Source organism: Podarcis cretensis (assembly GCF_951804945.1).
Source record: "Podarcis cretensis genome assembly, chromosome: 2".
NCBI classification, from domain to species: Eukaryota; Metazoa; Chordata; class Lepidosauria; order Squamata; family Lacertidae; genus Podarcis; species Podarcis cretensis.
Window position 1 is genome coordinate 48,705,334 of NC_137171.1, and position 21,498 is coordinate 48,726,831.

Consider the following 21,498-nt stretch of genomic DNA (forward strand, 5'->3'; position numbering starts at 1 on the left):
CATCATCAAATCTGTATGTAGACTCCACCCTCTAGGTGGATTCAGACAACCATCCTGTTGTCAGTGACTCTTTTTAAAGTAGCGTGGCACTAGGATTGCTGCTTGTAACAACAACTACTACTACTACTACTACTACTACTACTACTACTATTATACCCCACCCATCTGGCTGGGTTTCTCCAGCCACTCTGGGTGGCTCACAGCACATATCAGAACATACTAAAATATCAAACATTAAAAACTTCTCGATACAGGGCTGCCTTCAGATGTCTTCTAAAAGTCAGATAGTTGTTTATTTCATTGAGATCTGAAGGGAGGGTGTTTCACAGGGAGGGTGCAACAACCAAGAAGGCCCTCTGCCTGGTTTCCTGTAACCTTGCTTCTCGCGGTGAAGGAACCAGCAGAAGTCCAGTGTCTGGGCTGAATGATGGGGGTGAAGACGCTCCTTCATGTATACTGGGCCGAGGCCGTTTAGGGCTTTAAGGGTCAGCACCAACACATTGAATTGTGCTCAGAAATGCACTGGGAGCCAATAAAGATCCTTTAGGACCAATGTTATATGGTCCCGGTGGCAAGTCCTAGTCACCAGTCTAGCTGCCGCATTCTGGATTAGTTGTAGTTTCTGGGTCACCTTTAAAGGTAGCCCCATGTAGTCCAAGCAGGAGATAACCAGAGCATTCACCACTCTGGCGAGTCAGTCTGCTGGCAGGTAGGGTCTTAGCTGGCATACCAGGTAGAGTTGATAGACAGCTGCCCTGAACATAAGAATCGACCTGAGCCTCCATGGACAGCTTTGAGTCCAAAATGACTCACAAAATGGTGTCAAAGAGTCCCCAACAAGATGGCCACAGAGCTTTTATTTTGTGAGCTTGCTGAAGGACTGGCATGTTAGAACTCTTTAGGTATTGCACAGTCCACCTACCCTATAGACTTACTTGCTAATCTGTGAAAGAGCACCAAGTAGAATTTCAGTTAGTATCTCTAAGGTTTTGTTGTGTTAATGGGTCACATAACCCTGATCAAGGAATGGTGTTTGCCTTTAACATCGTGCCCTGAGCTTTTCCCTTCTCTTTTGAGCAATGGCCACGTTTGTAGTATGAAATGGTTATTATTCCCATTAGATCTTGCTAGTAATTAGTCTTAACCTTTCTTGGCTCCTTGAGAATGGCTGCGGCTGTTAAAGTGAAAGCTATAAGGCGCTAAGCAGATTAAGTGATTTGGGCTTGTTATTTAGTCAGCAGACATAATAATCACCACAGGTAGTTTATTTCAGGGCAGTAATGAGGAAAGCATCCACTCCCTGGGTTCTGCTCACACAGCTTAGAGTAGCGCAAAAGCTGCATGGTTGAGTTACAGCCTGGCCTCCTGGGATCATGTGTCCTCACATGTTCTTGTAAGTAGAACTAAATAGCATATTCCCCAAATCTCCAACACCCCTTCTTTAGTGAAATCGTGTTTTTTCCCAAAGCTTTTTCTGCTCCCCAATTTCAGTATCTTTTATCTAGTTTAATAAACTTGAACAATGGAATTTGCCTTTGCTTATGTGCAGTTAAAAACTATCATCCAGATTTTTAAAAATAATAATGAAGTAGGGCTTTAAAGGAGAGGGCAGGAGATAGAATGAACCTGTATCGGGAAAATATTTAATTAGAATAATTTCTGTCACACTTACTGGATTTTCTTGAGAAGCCACAAAGGTTGCATTCTTAAAAGACTGCAAATCTGTAGGTCCCATGTAGAGAAGTATTACCAATAGTGAGCAGCTTAAGGTAAGCGGCATGAAGGTGAGTTGTAGAACATGCCACTGTTTTAGGATAGTAGAACAATTGAGGCCAAGAATTAATTTACGGTGGGCTCACATACTGTCTTGACAATCAGTGTACAGAGCTACTGTAATTGGCGGGCTGCATTTGACTGCATTTGCTGGGTCTTATGCTGTGTTGGCCTTGTCTTATTTACCTGATCATCTCTTTGTCTGTTCTGCAGGACATCTGCACAACTGACATCTATTTTTAAAAAACATTATTGATCTTAGCATATGAAAGTGGGGTATACTGAGTCAGCCCGTTGGTTCCTCTAACTCAGTACCGTCTATCTGCAGCACTTCTCCAAGACTTTATGTCAGAGTAGTCAACACGCTGCCCTTCAGATGTTGGTAGACTCATACCTGCTACTCTGGCCAGTGGTCAGGAAGATTGGAATTTTAATCCAACATCTGGTGGACTCCACACTGGCTACCCCTGCCTTAGGCAAAGTTTTTTGTTTTTTAATTCCCAATATAACAGACTTGGTTGCAAACATTTTAAAAGTTCTTCTATTGTCTAAATAAAGGGTTCTTTTTAAGGGGATAACAACATACAAATTAAGGATTAGTCTTTCACTTGCTGATGCATCCAGCTCATGATAAAAATGATCAAAACTGCTTTCCCTTTCCTCCCTCTGTTTTTGTAGGTGTAAGTATGGTTGAAGGAGCTGCGCTGAAGACAGCCTGTGTATCAGCTGCAGTGTCAGATGAGTCTGTGGCTGGAGACAGTGGAGTGTACGAAGCATCTGTGCAAAGGTACTCTTATGTATTACATGGTATACATCCTAACCAAATCAGACAGTGCGACAAGGGAGCTTCCAGGATTTACCGTATTTTTCCATCTATAAGACACCCCCATGTATAAGACCTCCCCCTATTTTTGCGGAGTCAATTTTAAGGAAATGAGGGGAGATGGCCCAAAGTTGTTGAGCTTCTCTCCCCCCCACAGCTGCAGGCAGGAAACACTCCCTAGATCGTTTCCTGCGTGCAGTGGCACCAGGGGAAGATGCGCTCTCGCCAACTGGCTGGCAGGCGCACTGCTTCTCCCACCCTCATCTCCCCCCCCCCCCGCTCAGTCCACTATCCATGTATAGGACGACCTCAGTTTTTTGACATGATTTTTGAGTCAAAAAACCTCATCTAATACATGGAGAAATACAGTAATTGTTTTTGTAGAATGATTCGCCCAACTCAACCCCAGTATTGCAGACATTAAGCCATCTAAATGTTCTCTTTTTTTCCAGGCCTTGTGTGCCAGAAGCTGTTGTGTTTGACAACGAAGATGCAACTAAGACTGCTAAAGTTCAAATTTCAATGAAGTAAGCTGAGTTATTTCTCCAGTGTTTTGAACTAATATCTTAATTTCTAATACTACTCCCACTCTTGAGTCTTTTATATTGTGCAAATACAGTGGTACCTCGGGTTACATACGCTTCAGGTTACAGACGCTTCAGGTTACAGACTCCACTAACCCAGAAATAGTACCTCGGGTTAAGAACTTTGCTTCAGAATGAGAACAGAAATTGTGCTCTGGCGGCGCGGCAGCAGCAGGAGGCCCCATTAGCTAAAGTGGTACTTCAGGTTAAGAACAGTTTCAGGTTAAGAACGGACCTCTTGAACGAATTAAGTACCCTATTTTTCACTCTATAAGATGCATCAGACCACAAGACGCACCTAGTTTTTGGAGGAGGAAAACAAGCAAAAAAAAATTCTGAATCTCAGAAGCCAGAACAGCAAGAGGGATTGCTGCGAAGTGAAAGCAGCAATCCCTCTTGCTGTTCTGGTTTCTGTGATAGCTGTGCAGCCTGCATTCGCTCCATAAGACGCACACACATTTCCCCTTACTTTTTAGGAGGGAAAAAGTGAGTCTTATAGAGCAAAAAATACGGTACTTAACCCGAGGTACCACTGTAACTTTCAGTGTTCAACATTTCATGTAATATTTAGTTAAATAAATGGCATAAATATTTTTTTTGGATTTGCGTATCTGTGGTGTTGATGGGAGAATATTGCTGACTTGATGACAGGGCCTCAGAGTACAGGCCTCTGGTACTTCTTAATACAGTATCCCTTGCTTATTTCAGCATCGTGTAAGTCGTGGGGGAAATCTAACTGCATGATGGGCTGCCTGCTTTGAATACATTTCCCTCCACCATATTGTTAACAATGTTAAACATTTGTATTCACTTTTATAGGCAGAAAGTGAATTTCCCAGTCCTATTTTGCATTTTAATGGATCCCTGAGTAAATTAATTCTGATTTGCCAAAAAGTTTTGTCACTCCATCTAGCAATTTTGTCTCTCCCTAATCCTAAACTTAATTACTTAAATTAAATCCCACTGTGTTTGGTGGTAAATATTCTTGTGGTTGTAGACCTGTAGTCCAACCCTGTGTGTGTGCACTCAGAAGTGAGTTCTACTGTTTTCGGCTAGTCTTAAGAGTACACAGGTCTGAAAATCTTAGAATATCAACAATCTCTTTTGTGATTAGGGTCATTTCTAACACTGCCTACAGTTATATTTTCTCTTTATTTTCCAATTTAGGTATGATGAGAAAAATAAGCAGTTTGCAATATTAGTTGCCCAGATGAATAATGTGCCTGTTCTCCTGCCACAGCAAGACCAGAAAGTGTAAGTAAGTGGAATGACATGCTGGACATGCCTGTATAAGATTGTGGGAAGGAGAGGGGGAGAGGGAGACAGAGAAATCAGTATTGAATAAGCTGACTATCAAAAGATAGATAAGTGCCAACTTTAGCATATGGCATGGGAAATTGGAATTATTTTCTGAAATTTGATGCATTCCTGTGTGCTTTTGCAGATTCATTGTCTTTTGGCTAATTTGTTATGAAGGCAATTGGCCAGCTCATAAAGGATCCATTTTATTGCTTGCAAGTGTGATTTCCCAAATATGCTTACTTCAGTTGTCAAGTAAAACGGTTTGTTGTTGCTTATGTTGTTGTTACCCTAAACTTTAGTTAAGGAGTCTTGTTGGCCTGCAATCCTATACACGGGAGTAAGCACCACTGAACATGGGGAGGGACTTGGTTCTGAATAGACATATACAGTAATACCTTGGTTCTCAAACGTAATCCATTCTGGAAGTCTGTTCAACTTCTGAAACATTTGAAAAGCAAGGCACTCCAGAACCAATAACCAACAGCTGCGTCAGATGTTTGGCTTCTGAAATACGTTTGAAAACCAGAACACTTACTTCAAGGTTTTTGGCATTCGGGAGCCAAAATGTTCGAGTACCAAAGTGTTCAAGAACCAAGGTTCCACTGTATAGGATTGCGCTTGTTAAGTCAGCTATAGTGCTTTATAGGTACAAAAATTATATTAAATTAAAGTCCCCACTCCCAGAATGCATTCACAATTTAATTTGAAATGAAAAGAACAGTGCTTCCAAATGTACGAAATAGAGTTTCCACACTTCACTCTTACATCACTCTTTTGGGGTATAATCTCCATAAATGAACATTATGGCTACTCATTATCCTGTTGTGTGAGGAACCAAACAGCAAACTACTCTATTTAGCATAAAGGACTTCAGCTTGTGCAATGGGACTTCCACCCCACTTCCTGCACACCCCTAACCCGCCCCCCCAAAAAAAAATTCACTCTGGAGGGATAGTGAGAAACCCAAAGCAAAGTGGGGTGAGTGTTCAGGATGGAGGAGAGGAAGTCCTATTGCAGATGCAGAAGTTCTTTCACTTAAAATAAATTGGAGTTCTTGTTGTTAAATATACCAAGAAAAAAATACAAGTTTCAATCTCTATTTGAGTTTGTAATCCTTGTCAGAATGCATACTTTTGAATGGATTAGTTTTTGTTACTATTGATTTGTGAGTAGGGACCACTCCCACCATTGAAACTTACATTGGCCTGAGTTCTTGGTGTGCTTTTTCCTTCGAAGTACTTTCACTAGCATTGGATACAACCCATACACAGGAAATAGGATGGTAAATTTCACAAAGCAGTGGTATATATTGGTATAATTGGATGCTCTGCTGAATCATAATTTCAGTAGTGCTGGATCCAAAGCGTTCCCATTCACCTGACACACACCCAGTTTAAGGAGTGGGGTGGAAGAGGGGAGTACACCACTGTAATGCTGGGAAACCTCTTTTCCTCCAGCTACTCCCCCTTTTCCGCCTTGGCTGGTACAGGACTTAGCAGAGCATGGGGTTTGGTAGCTGTAACAACCACAGATTGTCCTTCTATCTGTTCTCATTGAATAGCTCAGCTGGTACAGAAGAAGCCTCTGTGAAATACAAAAGTTAGAAGGAAACTTCCATGGAGCACATACAAGCAAAGCCGCAAATGTTAAAAGCATTAACTGACCCAGCTTGGTTTGCTTTTAAAGAGTACTCGTCTTGAAAATATTTTCTCGGAAGCAGAGGAAATTAACTATAGTAGTTCCGAGTCAAGATTAAGCATAAACTGGAGTTAATAAATGGTTTAACGGATTAATGCATGCATTATCTGACTATAGTCTATTTGTAAATGTTTTTCTCTGTAAAAGAATAGTAATGAATAGTTCTGGGAAACTGGATAATTATCTGTCCTAATGTCTTCCCATAAGGGAATTTCAGCAAGCTGTTGTTTGCTTTATGTAGATTATGTGGCTCATCACAGTTTTCTGTCTCTCTTCTGTCTGTGTACAAAAGATGGGAGAAAATAATCCAAGACAGAAACAGAGGTTTTTAGACAGTCTTTCCCAGACATTTTCACATGCCTGTAGCTCGTGCACAATATTGCTGTCTTTAATTTCTGACTAAATTATGCTAATAAATGAACTTTCATATATTTCATCTTGCCAGCTCTGTATGATAGATATCCAATAGAAACCCTGCTGAAATAATTAGACGTTGTAAAATAGCAGCGCCTACAATATGGCTACTGTTTCAGGGCAAGTATACAGCAGCATAGTGCTCACTATTATATTTGGGATTGATCCTGTTGCTTATGCTAAGTTCTTGTGTGGGGACGCTGTGCCAAACTGTAATATTCTCCACTTATGCTTGTAAAGTAAATAATGCTGATTATAGCTATTTTTCAACAGGAGTGTTCGTGTGGCTATTCTTCCTTCTTCTGAAAGCACAAGCTGTTTGTTTCGCACAAGCCTAATGGAAGCATCAGACAATCTAATTTACAATGAATTATTTTGCGTTGCAATCCCTTATTCTGTATTACGACAGAAGACATTAAGGATTGATGTCTGCGCTTTGAATAAGTACCACCTTGAAGAATGCTTGGTTAGTGTTTGTTTATGCTGTTGGCTTAATGCTTTTAGTGTTTAAACTATTATTTGATTGATAGTTAGGATTCCCTGTATAACTATTACATTACCAGACAGAACTTTGTAACTATTTTCTAGAAAGTAATAATTTTATTTATTTATTTATTTAATGCAGTTATATCTCTCCTTTGTATCAGTGTTTATTGATACAAGGATAATACAAACCGCAAACCAATGAAAACAAGCTCATATATTGAGCAACTAGAGCTGTAATCCTAACCATGTCTACTCAAAAGCAAGTCCCATTTAGTCGCATGGGGCTTGTTCCCAGGTATATGGGTTTAGGATTGCAGCCCGTTATAATAGAGACGTCTATTATAAGAGAAGTTATAGATAGGTAGCCGTGTTGGTTTGCCATAGTCAAAACAAAATTAAAAAATTCCTTCCAGTAGCACCTTAAAGACCAACTAAGTTAGTTCTAGGTATGAGCTTTCGTGTGCATGCACACTTCTTCAGATACACTATTATAAGAGAGACGTCTTCCTTTGAGAGACGGCTTGGCGTTCCTCGCTGTTCATTGATTTGTTTGATTCTTTGTTTGACTCTGATACATATAACAACTTGTAGTTACTTGTATATTTTGTGAGATGTGTTGTATGATGTATACATCATATTGAAGTGGCTTATTCGTATATTTTGAATGATATCACAACCGATTATATGTTCACTAACAGTTATTAGCCAGCGTGTTGCAGTTGCATTTTTGTAGATTGTTATAATAGTAGCGACTATAAACATGAAGCCAGTATAAAACTGTTAATAAAAACTAAGCAGAACAAAAATTACAGATATATGTGATGTCTTTGATGTATCAACTATCTATTGTTATTTTTAGCACTGGTCTTCTTCTGTCACAATGAATTTATGAATGCATGACTTCAAGTACTTGCCATAAGGTTGCACACTTTAATTTTGTTCTCTCTTAATGATGGTACCCTCACAAGCACCTTGGGAGCATATGGAACTTCTGGCAGTTGCAGCAGGCAGTGCTTACTGAAGCGACTTATTTGTGTGTCTGCATGGGTCAGTTGATATTCAAAAGTGGATCCCAACACAAATATCCTGGGAGCACCCATGGCACTTGAAGCAGGAGTTGCACTCATGCCGAAGTGCTATTTCTGCAAACTGGTCTTGCCAGGCATGCTTGTAGATACTGCCGGTGTGACTTCCCCACTGTGGGGCTGGCAGCTGAAAAAGGTGCTGCTGCAATTATGGAAATCGTTATCTGTGTAATGCAGAAATTGCAAGGGAAGGAAAATTATATTCGTACCTCAAGGTCATGCATTTCTCTCAACATTTGTTTTCATTGCTATTAGAATGTTATAAAGATGTCCATTGCTTTTTTTTTTTCTGCAGGGAGGTGCACAAATTAGCCTCGCTGAGACATGCAAATCTGGAGAGAGGTCAACGCGTTGGTATAACCTCCTTAGCTATAAATACCTGCAGGCGCAAAGTAAAAATAAGCAAGATGATGTCTGTTCCAAACTACCCTGCACTGAAAAAATGGTAATAACTTGTGAATGAAGATGTTTTGCACAGGCCACACTAGGATAGAAGACAAAACCTCAGATTTGTGGGTCTGAAATATACCACATTTTCCCGTGTATAACGCAAGGGTTTTTGTTTTCAAAAAAATAGTTTAAAAATTGGGGGTCATCTTATACACAGAACATGGGCATCTGGGGGGGATTTTTAAAATATTTAAGCAAATGTCTGGGATTTTGGCTTGGGCAGGCTGAGGCGGACCGTCCTGCCACCGTCCCCTCCTTCTCCTTTCCCTGCTGGCTACGTGCTGGCAGCCAGCTCACCTCCTGCAGCCACTCTTAGCTTGACCACCAGAGGAAGAGCAGCCACTGCAGAGAGCTGCCTCTCCTCACCCTTCTTTCCTTTTTTCGCTCTCCCTCAAACCCCTGCCCCGTCTCCGGCCCGCTCCTCGCCTTCCTCGCCTCGCCTTGGTTTGCTTGACTGCATGGCCTGGCACAGAGTGGGCCTTGGCATCCTGCTTGGGAGCTTCCTGCCATCACTTCCCTGCAGCCACCGAGGGGGAGCCGCCACCTCTACATCTGCACCACTGCATGTACCTCACGCTGGGAATTTTGAGGGCAATTGGCCAAAAAAACATATCAACAACTTTCTGCCGCCGCTGCCAATCGTCCGGATTTTCACTTCTATTTTAGGGTTTTGTTTTCTTAATTTTGGGTTCAAAAAAATAGGGATCATCTTATACACTGAGGCGTCTTACACACAGAAAAATATGGTAACTCCTCTCAGAAAATGTGAAGCTTTTGTTTTTCGCTAAACTGTGTACTTAGCTGGCAGAATACTATTCTCTGGGTTTCAGTAATGATAGCTTCTGTTGAAACTAAATGGACATTAAGAAATAACAATGTCATTAACTCATTCCCCAAAGGACTCTGTATCTGCACTGCTGGAACAGACTGCTGTTGAACTCGAAGCTGTAGAGAAAAAGCTGGAAGAAAGCAGGAGCACTTTACTTACTAGTGAGAACTGGTAAGTGATATGAAACTGTTGTATTACAACTCTGCAGTGCTGTAGTTTCGATGGGCTTTTATGATAATATTAAAAAGGAAAGAGTTAAATTTAAGGAGACAACATGTAGTCAAAAGGTTTTGTCGCTATTGTGTAGCAATTTTGCACATACCCTTCCCTGAATTCCCCATAGAAGAATATTTCTCTCTAACCATTTTTCAGAAATGAAGGAGATAACAAGGTTAAAAGTTAAATTCTTAACTTTTAGAAGTCAACCTTTACACTTCTAATTTTTGAAGAAACAGTATTTTATATTTTTACCTAAATTGAATGCACAGGCTCTAGTTTATTCCATTATTAGTGTGTCGCAGCAGAGTGTAGCCTAATCAGTTTAATTTGTTTAAATTAGTTAGATAAAAAAACTGCTAAGGTGTTCCCAGAAATGCTGGAGCTGTGCTTTTATTAAGTTCAAAAAAGAATCTGTGTGATTGCCCTTTTGAGCCAGATTGTGTCTGATGATCACTTTATTCATACGTAAAAGGCAAGTGAAATACTCATTCTAAATGTTCTGTTTATAACCTCTTGGGCTTGAGCTAAGCTCAGCTCATCTTATACGTACCTTTTGGAGACCTTTGTTGCATATTGACATGGAAGCGCACAACATTTGTATTAAACTGCATGAATCAACCCAGTATAGTGAAGTGTATTCACAATTGGTGACTCATATCCCTGATTACTATATTCCACGCAACCAAGATGACTAATGTGATAAGTCCTAGTACAAACAGTACAGCTTGCTGCATGCAGTGACACCATGTAGAAGGATTGTTTGGGGTTTCTCTTCCTGGTTAGTAGTTCTGAGTTGTTGTTTTTAGGACCTCACAAAGGATGAATGAGGTATGGCGTGGAATGTGGTGTATCACACTGATAAGCCCAAATTTATTCTCCCTTTAACTAGTAGCGTGCTCACGCCACTGTATTATATAGCATTGCGGTGCATCTCATAGTGCTGTAGAAATTATGCTCACTTTGTCTGAGAATACTGTTAGCTTTGCCAAAGCTCTTAGGGTTGGGGTTCCAAGGGTGCTTTGCCTATTCACAGTGAAGTTTTGTTATGTAACAGGCAAGATGAAGAAGACGCTGAGCAAGATGGCAACAGTGAAAATGAAGAAGAAGAAGGAGGAGGAGGAGGGTTTTATAGTGGAAGGGCAATATGGGAAACAGAAGAGACCACATCCTTGTCACCAGCTGAGTCAGCAGCCATCAAGGTAAAGAAAGCACAAGGAACGCAAAGTCCTATGTAAGCAGGTGATTAGAAGGACAAGCTGACTTAAGCACTATGTTGTTGCTGCAGTGCCCTTGCTTCACCTCTAACATGATGGAATTGAGCTTTTTTGTTTTCCATTTGCTTGTGAATTGTTTGCTAGGCTTCACACAGCACATGCTTAGTTGTGAACGCATCAGGGAAATAGTAGAATACAAGCATTTGGCATACAGAAGGTAAGAAGGGAGGAAGCGAGAGACATTCAGTATTGGGTTTGATGTTTATTTTGTTTTGTTTTTCACTGTAGCCTGCAAACATTATTGCCAAGTGAGTTAAGTAGCTTCTGTAGCACTCTTACTGTAGGGTGAAACTTCACATTCCGAACTAGTTGAAAGTTCCTGATTTGTTGTTAGAAGAGAATCATGTAAGTCTCCAGTAATGAGATATGGTGAATCAGGCCAGCAAACTCTGCCCAAATATATTGCTGTCAAAGAATGCAGTATACCTGTATGACCTTGGCAGCACAAACAAATATTTGCATAGGCAAACCAAGTTACGTTCATGCTTCCATGCACAGTTATCTGTTTTCTCAAGCAAATCTAGGAAGTTGTTGAACAGGCTTATATTTCTGTGTTAGCAGTTTTACAAGGAGAGCTCCTGGATTCTGTTTCTCCTGTCATTTCCTTCTGGCACCCTGCCCCCTCAACTTCCAGCCAGTACTAATTTCTTACAGAAAATTGTATTTACAAATTTTATAGTCCATAATTCCAACACAGAACCCAGGGCACTTGAGACACTGAAATGAATGAGTTTAGCCTTAAATATGTTTAACTCTGTGCTGGATTTTAACTTTCATGTTTTCTCTCTCTTATTATGGTATGTGTCTGTACTGTGGTGTTTTTAGAAGTGCTGATTCTAAATTAAAACTTGATGGTAGTGATTCATGTCTGAAATGCACTATAATATTATTCTGCCCTATATATAGTGAAGAAAAAGGTGCAGAATTCACCCGGTCAATCAAACCTTAGAGCTGTAAGACAGATTGATGGCACTTTGGTGGAGAAAAATAAACTTACGAAGATCTATCTGTATTGTAGGTGGATAAAGAGACCAACACAGAGAGCCTTGCACAATCTTCTGCAGTAGTTCGTCCAAAAGATAAAAGAACTTCTAACCCTCTACGAACTCCTTTTGTTAGAGGCAGCACTATTATCCGTTCCAAAACCTTTTCTCCAGGACCACAGAGCCAGTATGTGTGTCGGGTAAGGAAAACAGCACTTTTCTCTGTCTGTGAAAAGAATACTCATAGGTAGCGTATACCCACTTTCTGTAAAAGGTAGATGAAAATGTCACTAAGACGCTCAGATAAATTGAATTGACATCTGAAATCCAATATTAAATGCCATGGCCTAGAAGTAATTAAAACAAAAGTTGCAAACTGCAAGCCATGATTCAGAGGACACCCAGTCGCCCTACCCACACGTACATATGGAATTGTTGGAAGGCACATCCATAGAAACTCCAGTTGTGCTTTCAATTCTCTCAAATGCAAAAAAAAAGTGTGAGGATTTGGCACAACCACTGTTTAAAGGTGAAATCTGTAGGAAAAAATGGTGAACATGTGCCTCTTCTGCTTTCTTTTTCAGATCCCCCACTTTTTGAATGTGGGAGAATTTAAACAACAGTGGTGTGTTCTTTTAGGGAGCTTCAGAAATCCCTTAACACTTAGTGGTTGTTTCATCTATCTGGATTGCATCCTATATTAATGCATTTTGAAATACATGTTTTCATTAAAGAATTACCAATATAGGCAGTCAAGGAAACAGATTCATAAGCACATCATTTACCGGTAGTTTGTTCATTTAGTTCACTCAAATTTAAAGAAATACATTCTAAAACTGTCTCCTACTTGTATTTATTTATTTGATGTATTTATATGGTGCCCTTTAATTACAACAAATAGTGAAGTGATTCACAACATGATAAAACGTTTAATAAGATCTGAAAAAATATAGAACTACATATGCTACCAAGCAATAAAACTGGTAGTATATAACTATTTCTGTCAGGTCAGTATCTGCCTAAAGTGACTATATGGATTATAGTAAATAAGTTATGTGTATATCTTATGCCTGATCACCCTTCTAAACTAAGGGAAACTTGCATGTATACTATTGGCTCTTTTTTCAGCAGGAGTTAGATCAGTTCAATTTTGTAGTCATATCTATATGGTTTGTCACATTTTGACAGCAGAGCAGTTTTCATCTAAACATTAACAGAAGGGTCTTTTGTGTACATCCAGCAGTAGCAATGTGTGCACTCATAGAGGTTCAAATATGCAAGGGTTGTTTTGTTCTCTTCCATGAACTGGAAAATGTTTACATCAGCAAAGAGATCACAATTTCAGGTCATTTTCCAGTCTGAGTCCCATGCGATTTTGTCTTCTTTCACGGGAGTCTCCCCAGAGTTTTGAACCATGTCCATTTTCTGTAGTTTTTATCTCAGTAGGTGTAGGGCTCCTTTGAGAGCATGGGTGGGATATAAATTTACTTAATTATATAAATAGTTCATTGCATGTGATGGCTGTCCATCGAAAGATAGCAGTTAACTCAATTATACTTACCATAGAATTTCTCAAGGGTTACCTGTGTTACGACACATAGGCTGAACTCTAATCTCACCCCCAGAGCTTGCTTCCTATATTCTTCCCTGTCTCTCTAGAACTGGAAAAGAAACTAGGGGACAACTGTGACAAATATCCTTAGGTGTTGTTGTTTTTAAAAATCACTTGACCCTGAATTAGATTCTTTATTACTGTGTTGCTGTATTGTTTTCTTAGAAACTTAGCATATAGACTTACTGGCCAATATGCTTAATAACAGACCTCATGGGTGAGACCTCTGCCAATTTTATCCTGGCATAATAATGAATAAAGTGTTTTCATAACTGTGTGACCTTTGTGTAGAGAAGGGTGGAGGTGAGAGGGAGAATGTAAATTTGAAAATGAAAACTATTGTGACTTCAACTAGGTACAATATGGCTGAATATGTCCAGTCCATCTGTTACGTATGCTCCAAGTTCACCTCTTTGATTAAATGTTTATTCATAATTAATTAGTTCCAGAAGACAGGATCAGGCAGGACTATAAATAACCTCTCTCTTTAACTTCAGTCTGTGAAGCAAACAAGGAAAACACTGTCAGGAAGGTCCTTTCATTGACGCATGGGCTCGCTCTGCTGAGGAACGAGGTGTTCCTTCTGCACATCAAGGCTGCCTATTGCTGTGATGAAGCACAACAGGGTCTGATACACTTATTGCTTCCCAATTCAGACACTGTTAGGCTCACCAGCTATCAATTTTCCTTTTGATTTAGCTGCAAGTTGAACTCTCGGCACTAGGCTAAACCTCTAAATTGCATCATCTTGTTTTTTAAGACAGGCCTTTGGGCAACAGGCCATGGAACAAATAGCACATGACAGGGGGCATTCAGGCATGGCAAGATAGATGGATGGCTCAGTGCAGTGAACAGGAGATGCACTAAAGGGTTTTCCAGATTTTGCTCCATTTACTTACCCTGAATGGAATGTATTGGGGCTTCCAAAAATATAACAACACTTAAAAAAAAAAATTAAAGTACTGTTTGTGTGATAGTTGATGCCTCAAGGAGGGAGGAGGAGTATAAAGCTGCTTCCTTTGTTGCCAGATCACTGCATGTAGTGAGTGCCTTGAATATGCAATTGGAAGGAGTATCCCAAGAGCAAAGGAACATTGTCTGAGTTCAGGATAAAAAGTCACACAGGCTTTCCCTTGCATCCTGAAACAACACAAAGGCAAAGAACTTCAACTCTAGGAATATAATCCTGTCACGCTTCTGCTGCTCTAAACAAACTGCGGACATTCAAATATTATTTTTTGTTGTGAGGCAGATTTTATTTCAGTAATACGGATAAGTAGGTCTTTTGCATTCTATTACCCTGATCCTAAATATCTTGTGTCGACATGTTTGGCTGCAGAACCCATTGCAGAACTCACTTTTCATCTTCTATTGCATTCAAGAAGAGTAGCAGTTGGTATAAACCCTCCTTAACAAATTATTTCCCAATGCAAGTCTTAGAGGCTGCGCTGTTTTAAGATTCTAATCCCATCTCAACACAACTGTATCTTGGCAACATAAAAACTTCTTTATATTGTCTGGCCATTGATCCATCTAAGTCAGTATTGTCTATTCTGACTGGAAGCAGGTTTCAGACAGGAGTCTTTCTACAGCCCTGCCTGGAGATGCCAGGGATTGAGGCTAGGACTTTCTCTATAGAAAGTATGTGCTGTCGTTCTCCGCTGTAGCCACTTCCTATGTACTCACCTCTCCTTAGATGAGCAACTTTCCTATCTCAGTGCCTTTGTTCATTTCTCTTTTTCAGCTTAATCGTAGTGATAGTGATAGTTCAACACTATCCAAGAAACCACCCTTTGTTCGAAATGCTGTGGAGAGGCGAAGTGTCAGGATGAAAAGGGTAAAAATAAATAAATCTTACATGCTGTTTTCTTTTATTGAGTTGTTGAGTTGTATACATTTTTCACAAGCTAGCCTAGTTTCTTTTAAAATAATGATTAGTAAAACTGTTCTTTGTGTGCCCTGTTCCAGTTTTGCATATTAACATCAACGGCTCTTGATGTTACTGAAGGTTTGTGTTTTGCAGTTTCCATTAATGTGTCAAAGAGAAATTATATTGCGGAGCATTTGGCATGTAGTTCTGAATAATTTTTGAAGCTGTCATAGTTTCTGAATGTCTGAAGCATTTCTCATACAGATATTGGGATGCATCCAATGCTGCAACTGCCCTGGTGCAGAAGATTTCTGTGCATGCAACAGAACTTCCACTTCCTCACTTCCCCCCTCCAGCCCTCTTTGCACTCTCAGAATCAGCTCTGGAGAACTGGGAGACCTTCTGGAGCATATTTTGGAGGTGCATGGGGAAGGAGCAGATGGAATTCCTGTTGCACTGGATGCAAACCATTATTTTCAGTTTGGTGTCAGCAACCATTAGTATTTCAGGTCTCTAAGCATGACAAAGTGTATCAAAGGATATCACAATTCAGCATTATAATAAATATTTTGTTGTTGTTGTTGTTCAGTCTTCTGTTAGATCCACTGGAGGTGAGCGTCTAATCCGTACCTCGCTGGATCTGGAATTGGACTTGCAGGCTTCAAAGACCTGGCACAACCAGCTGGTTCAAGAGATCTCTGTCCTCAAGCAGCTGAAGGAACAGCTAGAGCAAGCTCAAAGTCAGGGGGAAAAGGAACTACCCCGGTGCATAGACAAAGATGAACAATTTCAGATGTTGATGAGACTAGTAGAGAAACAGGCAAGTCATTCTTCGACTACAGAATGCTTTTTCATTATCAATTAAATTTTCAACAAAGGAATAGGCTTCAATTATGTTTTACTCAGCGTAGGCCCATTGTGATTAATGAACATGACAAAGTTAGGTCCGTTGATTACAGTGGGCCCACTCTGACTAAACTAGCTGAATACCACCCTTGATGTGTTTAAAAAAGCTCTCCTTCTGGTAGTGAAACCTGCTGGAATCTTTGAGGTACTTTTTCAGCACTTGTCATTTTAGTGGGATTTAAAACAGGTTCTGTCTCAGTGGGTCTAGTCAGAATTGTCTTGTCCTCTTCAGCCCCATCTCAAAGAAATGTATGGCATGGTGAAATACCATCATATCATCTGCACCTGATTGTCCAAAATCTGTCTCTGGGAGTGTATATGAACCAAACAGAGATATACTGAGGGGTTGGGTATGTTGGCCCCCACCAAGGGTGTAGGCCCAGGGGGCGGGGCAAGAATCACGCCTCTCCACTCTGACTTGGAGTGGAGGCCATCCTTGCCAAGGGTGCAGGGAACGGGGGACGTGCTGATACAGCTCCTTGCCAAGGGCACCAGGGAACCCCTGGAACCAAAGATGTATGCAGCCTCTGATGAGGTTCTCTGTCTGAAGGCATAAGGTTGTAATTCAAAGGTAATAGGGAGGAAGACCTGAATATGGTCAAGTGAGCTCATCCAGCACCCTGCTGGGCTTACAATTGGTAGGGTGGAAGCAAAGGGTGGAGCCATGGATTTCTCTCTCTCATTTTTTTCTTGGTTGGATACACGGTGGGATTTACCCCACTGGAAACAATGGAAATCATTGGCTCGCTTTATGAAGCATTTATCTGGAATGGATTACATTTGCATAGTGGGACCTGCATGCATTTATTCAAGAATTTCTGTACTGCCCTATCACGAAATATCTGGGCGGTTTATAGCAATACAAAGACATTTTTTTAAAATAGAACTATCATTAAAGTGACTGGCTACTCTTTTTTTAAAAAAAACAACAACCCCTGTTGTCATAAAAGGGTTTTTAAGAGGCACCTGAAAGTCAAAAGTGAGGATGCTTGCCAAATCTCTGCTCAGAGATTGTTGACAGCATGGGACTTGCAACACTAAATGTCTAACTTCTGGAGGATGCTAGTCAGGCTTCAGTAACTTGGGGCAGTAGGTTCATTACAAGCATAATTGGCAAGTCAGTGACTCAAAACATCAAAAAGCTTTTAGATTCCAACTAAAACATCTTTTAAAAATATCTGTTTGGAAAACCAGATCAGAAAGCATATGAGGAGACACAAACTTTCCCTCTCATCTACCTCTGTATTTGTTCCTATGAATGGAATTGTAGGGTTGATGTTAAGCTCACAGGACTGTGTGCAGCAGGTGCAAGTGGCCGGAGGTAAGGAGGCTTTTTCTAGGCACATTGGTAGGAACAATAGTGCCCATGAAATCACTCTCCCATTCTCGATTCTTTTACAGCTTTGGTGGTTTATGGCTCAGAATAAATCAGTCCCACCTGAATGCCCTATGTTGGACATGGAAATGAAGTGTTTTGTTTTACACAGAGGATGCCGGATTAGAAAAGAACCTATTGTGCCTTTATTTAAATTAATGGCTTCATTCCTCAATCACTTAGGTGGAAAAAGTCGAATGTAAGTGCGAGCTCAAAGCTAATAAAATGATGAGAGCAGCTGCTAAAGATGTGCATAGGCTACGAGGCCAGAGTCGAAAGGAGCCTCTAGAGGTCCAGTCATTCAGGTAGGAAAATGCGTTGCAGATTTTGCTCAAATGCATGGATTACCCCTTTCATGTAGCTTCACTAACCAGCACCGTAAAAACCTTTGGCTGTAGAAACAAAGTAGTCATGCTCATATCACGGTCCTCTTCTGATAATGAGTCACAACCTTGTATGGTGTTTTCTGAAAACAGACTCCTATTATGATGTCCTTATCTGGCAGTGACACAGTACTGTCTTACTTGTCAGATCCCTTTGTTTTTAAATGAATGACCTACCTATCACATTCTGTAGCATGCTTATCAAATAGAAAACAGTGTGGGATTTGATAAAATGCCTTTTGTGGTAGCTATAGTTCAGTAAGATTTATTATATTGAAATCCTTTGGCTTTGTTCACACTGAATGACTATTTCAAAAGTGTTTTGGAAGTCTTCCTGTAGGGCTTCTGTGAAGTTGTACATGACAAGGCATACATAGATTTTTATTTTCTGACTGTTGAATAGTGAAGTCTTATTTTTTACTTTTATTAACAATTGATGTTTGTGTTTTGTAGAGAGAAAATGGCATTTTTCACACGGCCGAGGATAAACATTCCTGCTCTCTCTGTGGATGATGTTTAATGTCTATTTAAGTATTTCTTTTCAAACCACTTCAGAAAAGTATAATTTTTGTTTCACTGAAGTTTATTTATGTGGTATTACAAAGGTACCAAGTCATTTGTATGTTGCAGCTCCATGTCCAGATTTTTAGCTTTCTCCTTGTCATTGCAAACCCCACCATTAAAATGACTTGATTATATAGTTTGTATATTTAGCAATGTATTTTTGGGAAAGATTTTTTAAATACAAACAAATTCAGCTCAACATTTTTGTTTTAATAAATTCCATTTAGATGTTTTGTACAGCTCTACTTTTTTAAAAAGAGGTTTTACCACAATAAATTTGAATCTGAGACAGCAAGAATTCTTTGATCCTTAAATATACCCCAGTTCTTATACAGCTAGCTTTTGCTAATTTAAATATTTTTGTACCCAACAGAAGAAGAAATAAGTTTTAAAAAAACTTTAAAAAAAGAGCTGTAAATGAGTGCTCTGTGAGCTATGAAACACTTCAATTTCTTTCCAAGTCATAAAAATGGGTGTGGAGTTCAAGATATCTACTGCACTTTAATTTGGAGATTGTTACTTCAGCTCATTATGTACTTGACCTATAAAAAGTTCCAAAGCTCAGTGAACCCATTTCTGTATAGGGAGAGAGCTACATGGAACATATGCCCCTGTGAGACTTTCTGATGGCTCAGTGTTTTACTGAACAAAGAAAATAGAATCATGACCAACTAGCAGTCAAAAATAATTCCATCTTTTAAGGAAAATGACACTTGGTTTTTTAATTTTATTTTATATTTCAAGTTGGTTTAAGCAAGCAAAGAAACGCTCATGAAATCCTAACACCTGATAAAGAGCTTTTACAAACAAGTATTTTGACCAAAATTTTCTATTAAATTCTAAGCAGTCTTTTGTGGGGTTTTTTAATCTAATCTCCTTTATTTTATTGATTGGAATAACTGATTTGGAGTGGGTTGCCTCTTGCTACTTTTGAAAACAGCTACTAAACAAAATACAATGAAGCCTTGTCTAGAAATACTGTAACCATGTCTAAAAGCCATAGTTTACCATATCGTTGTTAGTATTTGTGTATATATTTTTCCCATCTTGTTCACCTGGGTTGGTAATGTGTTTATCTTGACTTGCGTGCACACACAAGCATTCTCTTGCTTACACTCTCACCTTTGCCTGTGTGTGTACACACACACACACACACACACACGGGGGGGGGGCATATATGCACGTATGCACAGACTATTCAGACAGTATATTCTGGAGAAAGCTTTCAGCCTAGTGTGAGTCCTACATCCAGGCCTTATTCTGCTCCCTGTCACTGTGAGGTGTGGGAACAAATTGTGGTACGTATACTGTTTTTGAACATTAGTATATTGATGAACACTCAACTTTCAAAAATCACAGACATAAATTATTTCAGGATACCATGTGTGAATAAACGAGAAGGAGGTGTGTGAGAGAGCTTTAAACTCAAACCATGTTGAATTATTTGGAATGTGATACCTGAACAGGTTCACACACTTTCTCCATCCTCCACCAGCACCACTCCCCCTCCCATTTCTCTACCTGTTGCCAACACAAGAATGAGAACAATGGGGATAGGAATACAAAGGCCTTAAAGGTCCACAAGCCAAGATGCGCCTTCATGAGTAAAGTTGATGAGTGGTTTAAAACTGGAAGTCTCTTGAGATGTACATAGTTCTTTTTCATGTATAAAAACACTTTAATAGGCAAGCACTAAATGATTGACTTTATATCTATTTTAAATTTTTGTCAGGATTAACAGATTAAAATTGCTATAGAAATTTATATACCTAATCTCTGTCTCTTTTTCTGACTGTGTAAATGATGTTTCTGAATTGTATCAGTGCCTGCTGCCGAAGGTATAGATCTTTAAGATATGTTTCAAGCCACACTTTGAGTTGGGGAAGAAAGATACTTCTCAGGGACCAAGAAGCTGTGTAGGCCTTTGTTGTGTATAAAATTTTAAAATACAATTTGTGGATTATTTTTCTTTATCAATTTTGTTTTCATTGGATGCTTGCTAGAAATGGATATATAGTGGTACCTTGGTATGCGAACGGGATCCATTCCGAAGCCCCATTCGCATCCTGAAGCGAATGTAACAAGCGACGGTGCGTCTGCACTTGCGCGGATCACATTTTGCCACTTCCACACATGCGCATGACCATGTCATTTTGAGTGTCTGCACATGCGCGAGCGGCGAAACCCGGAAGTAATGCGCTCCGTTACTTCCGGGTTGCCGCGGAGTGCAACTCGAACACGCTCAGCCCGAAGCACATTCAACCTGAGGTATGACTGTACTTATTTCCTTTAAGCACGTCATCCTGGAGATTTTTTCCCCATTGCTATAATAGTTCCGAGAGCATGCTAAAATATTTTCCAAATTGCATGTTGTTTTGTTTTTGACATTTTATTGAGCTTAAAGTCCATGAAGAGTCAATTTAGAATTCCATCACTGTTAAGAAAGAGGGCAACAATATCTGATAATTACATTGCATGCTGTTACCTCATTGGGTCAAGTATTCACTCTGAAAAGGGAACTGGACCATCATCTCAGTAGAGAGCTTCACAGCTGGATAATAATAGAAAGGCAAATGGGCTTATGGGTACATCTTACCAGAGGGGATAGTACTGGATGTGGTTTGACTCGATGAAGAAAATATTTTTATGTGTTCAACTCTATAGATTCTAGTAGTGACTACGAGATCCTTGCAGTTCATGGAGTCGCTAATTGGAAAATGCTTGTGTGTATGAAGCTATACCACAGCATATTTTGCATATAAAGGGGCACTTTAAAATATAGACCGGGAAGTGAAGTTATGTCCTCGAATTTGAAAAGGAACTAGTGACCATTAACAAAAACGGGGGCTATGGGTTTGAAGCCTGGTA

At 39.8% G+C, this 21,498-nt stretch overlaps 1 protein-coding gene across 1 annotated transcript in view; it reads left to right on the forward strand.

Moving 5' to 3' along the window:
• Window positions 1-20,394, forward strand: part of WWC1 (WW and C2 domain containing 1) — a 77,243-nt gene extending 56,849 nt beyond the window's left edge. Inside the window, exons 12-23 of the mRNA XM_079964772.1 lie at window positions 2,452-2,560; window positions 3,049-3,123; window positions 4,348-4,434; window positions 6,868-7,060; window positions 8,461-8,610; window positions 9,515-9,615; window positions 10,718-10,862; window positions 11,956-12,120; window positions 15,277-15,369; window positions 15,992-16,222; window positions 17,867-17,988; window positions 18,520-20,394. Coding sequence (XP_079820898.1) covers window positions 2,452-2,560; window positions 3,049-3,123; window positions 4,348-4,434; window positions 6,868-7,060; window positions 8,461-8,610; window positions 9,515-9,615; window positions 10,718-10,862; window positions 11,956-12,120; window positions 15,277-15,369; window positions 15,992-16,222; window positions 17,867-17,988; window positions 18,520-18,586 — 1,538 coding nt within the window. The 3' untranslated portion in view covers window positions 18,587-20,394. The remainder of the gene's footprint in view (window positions 1-2,451; window positions 2,561-3,048; window positions 3,124-4,347; window positions 4,435-6,867; window positions 7,061-8,460; window positions 8,611-9,514; window positions 9,616-10,717; window positions 10,863-11,955; window positions 12,121-15,276; window positions 15,370-15,991; window positions 16,223-17,866; window positions 17,989-18,519) is intronic.
• The last annotated feature ends 1,104 nt before the right edge of the window (window positions 20,395-21,498 follow it).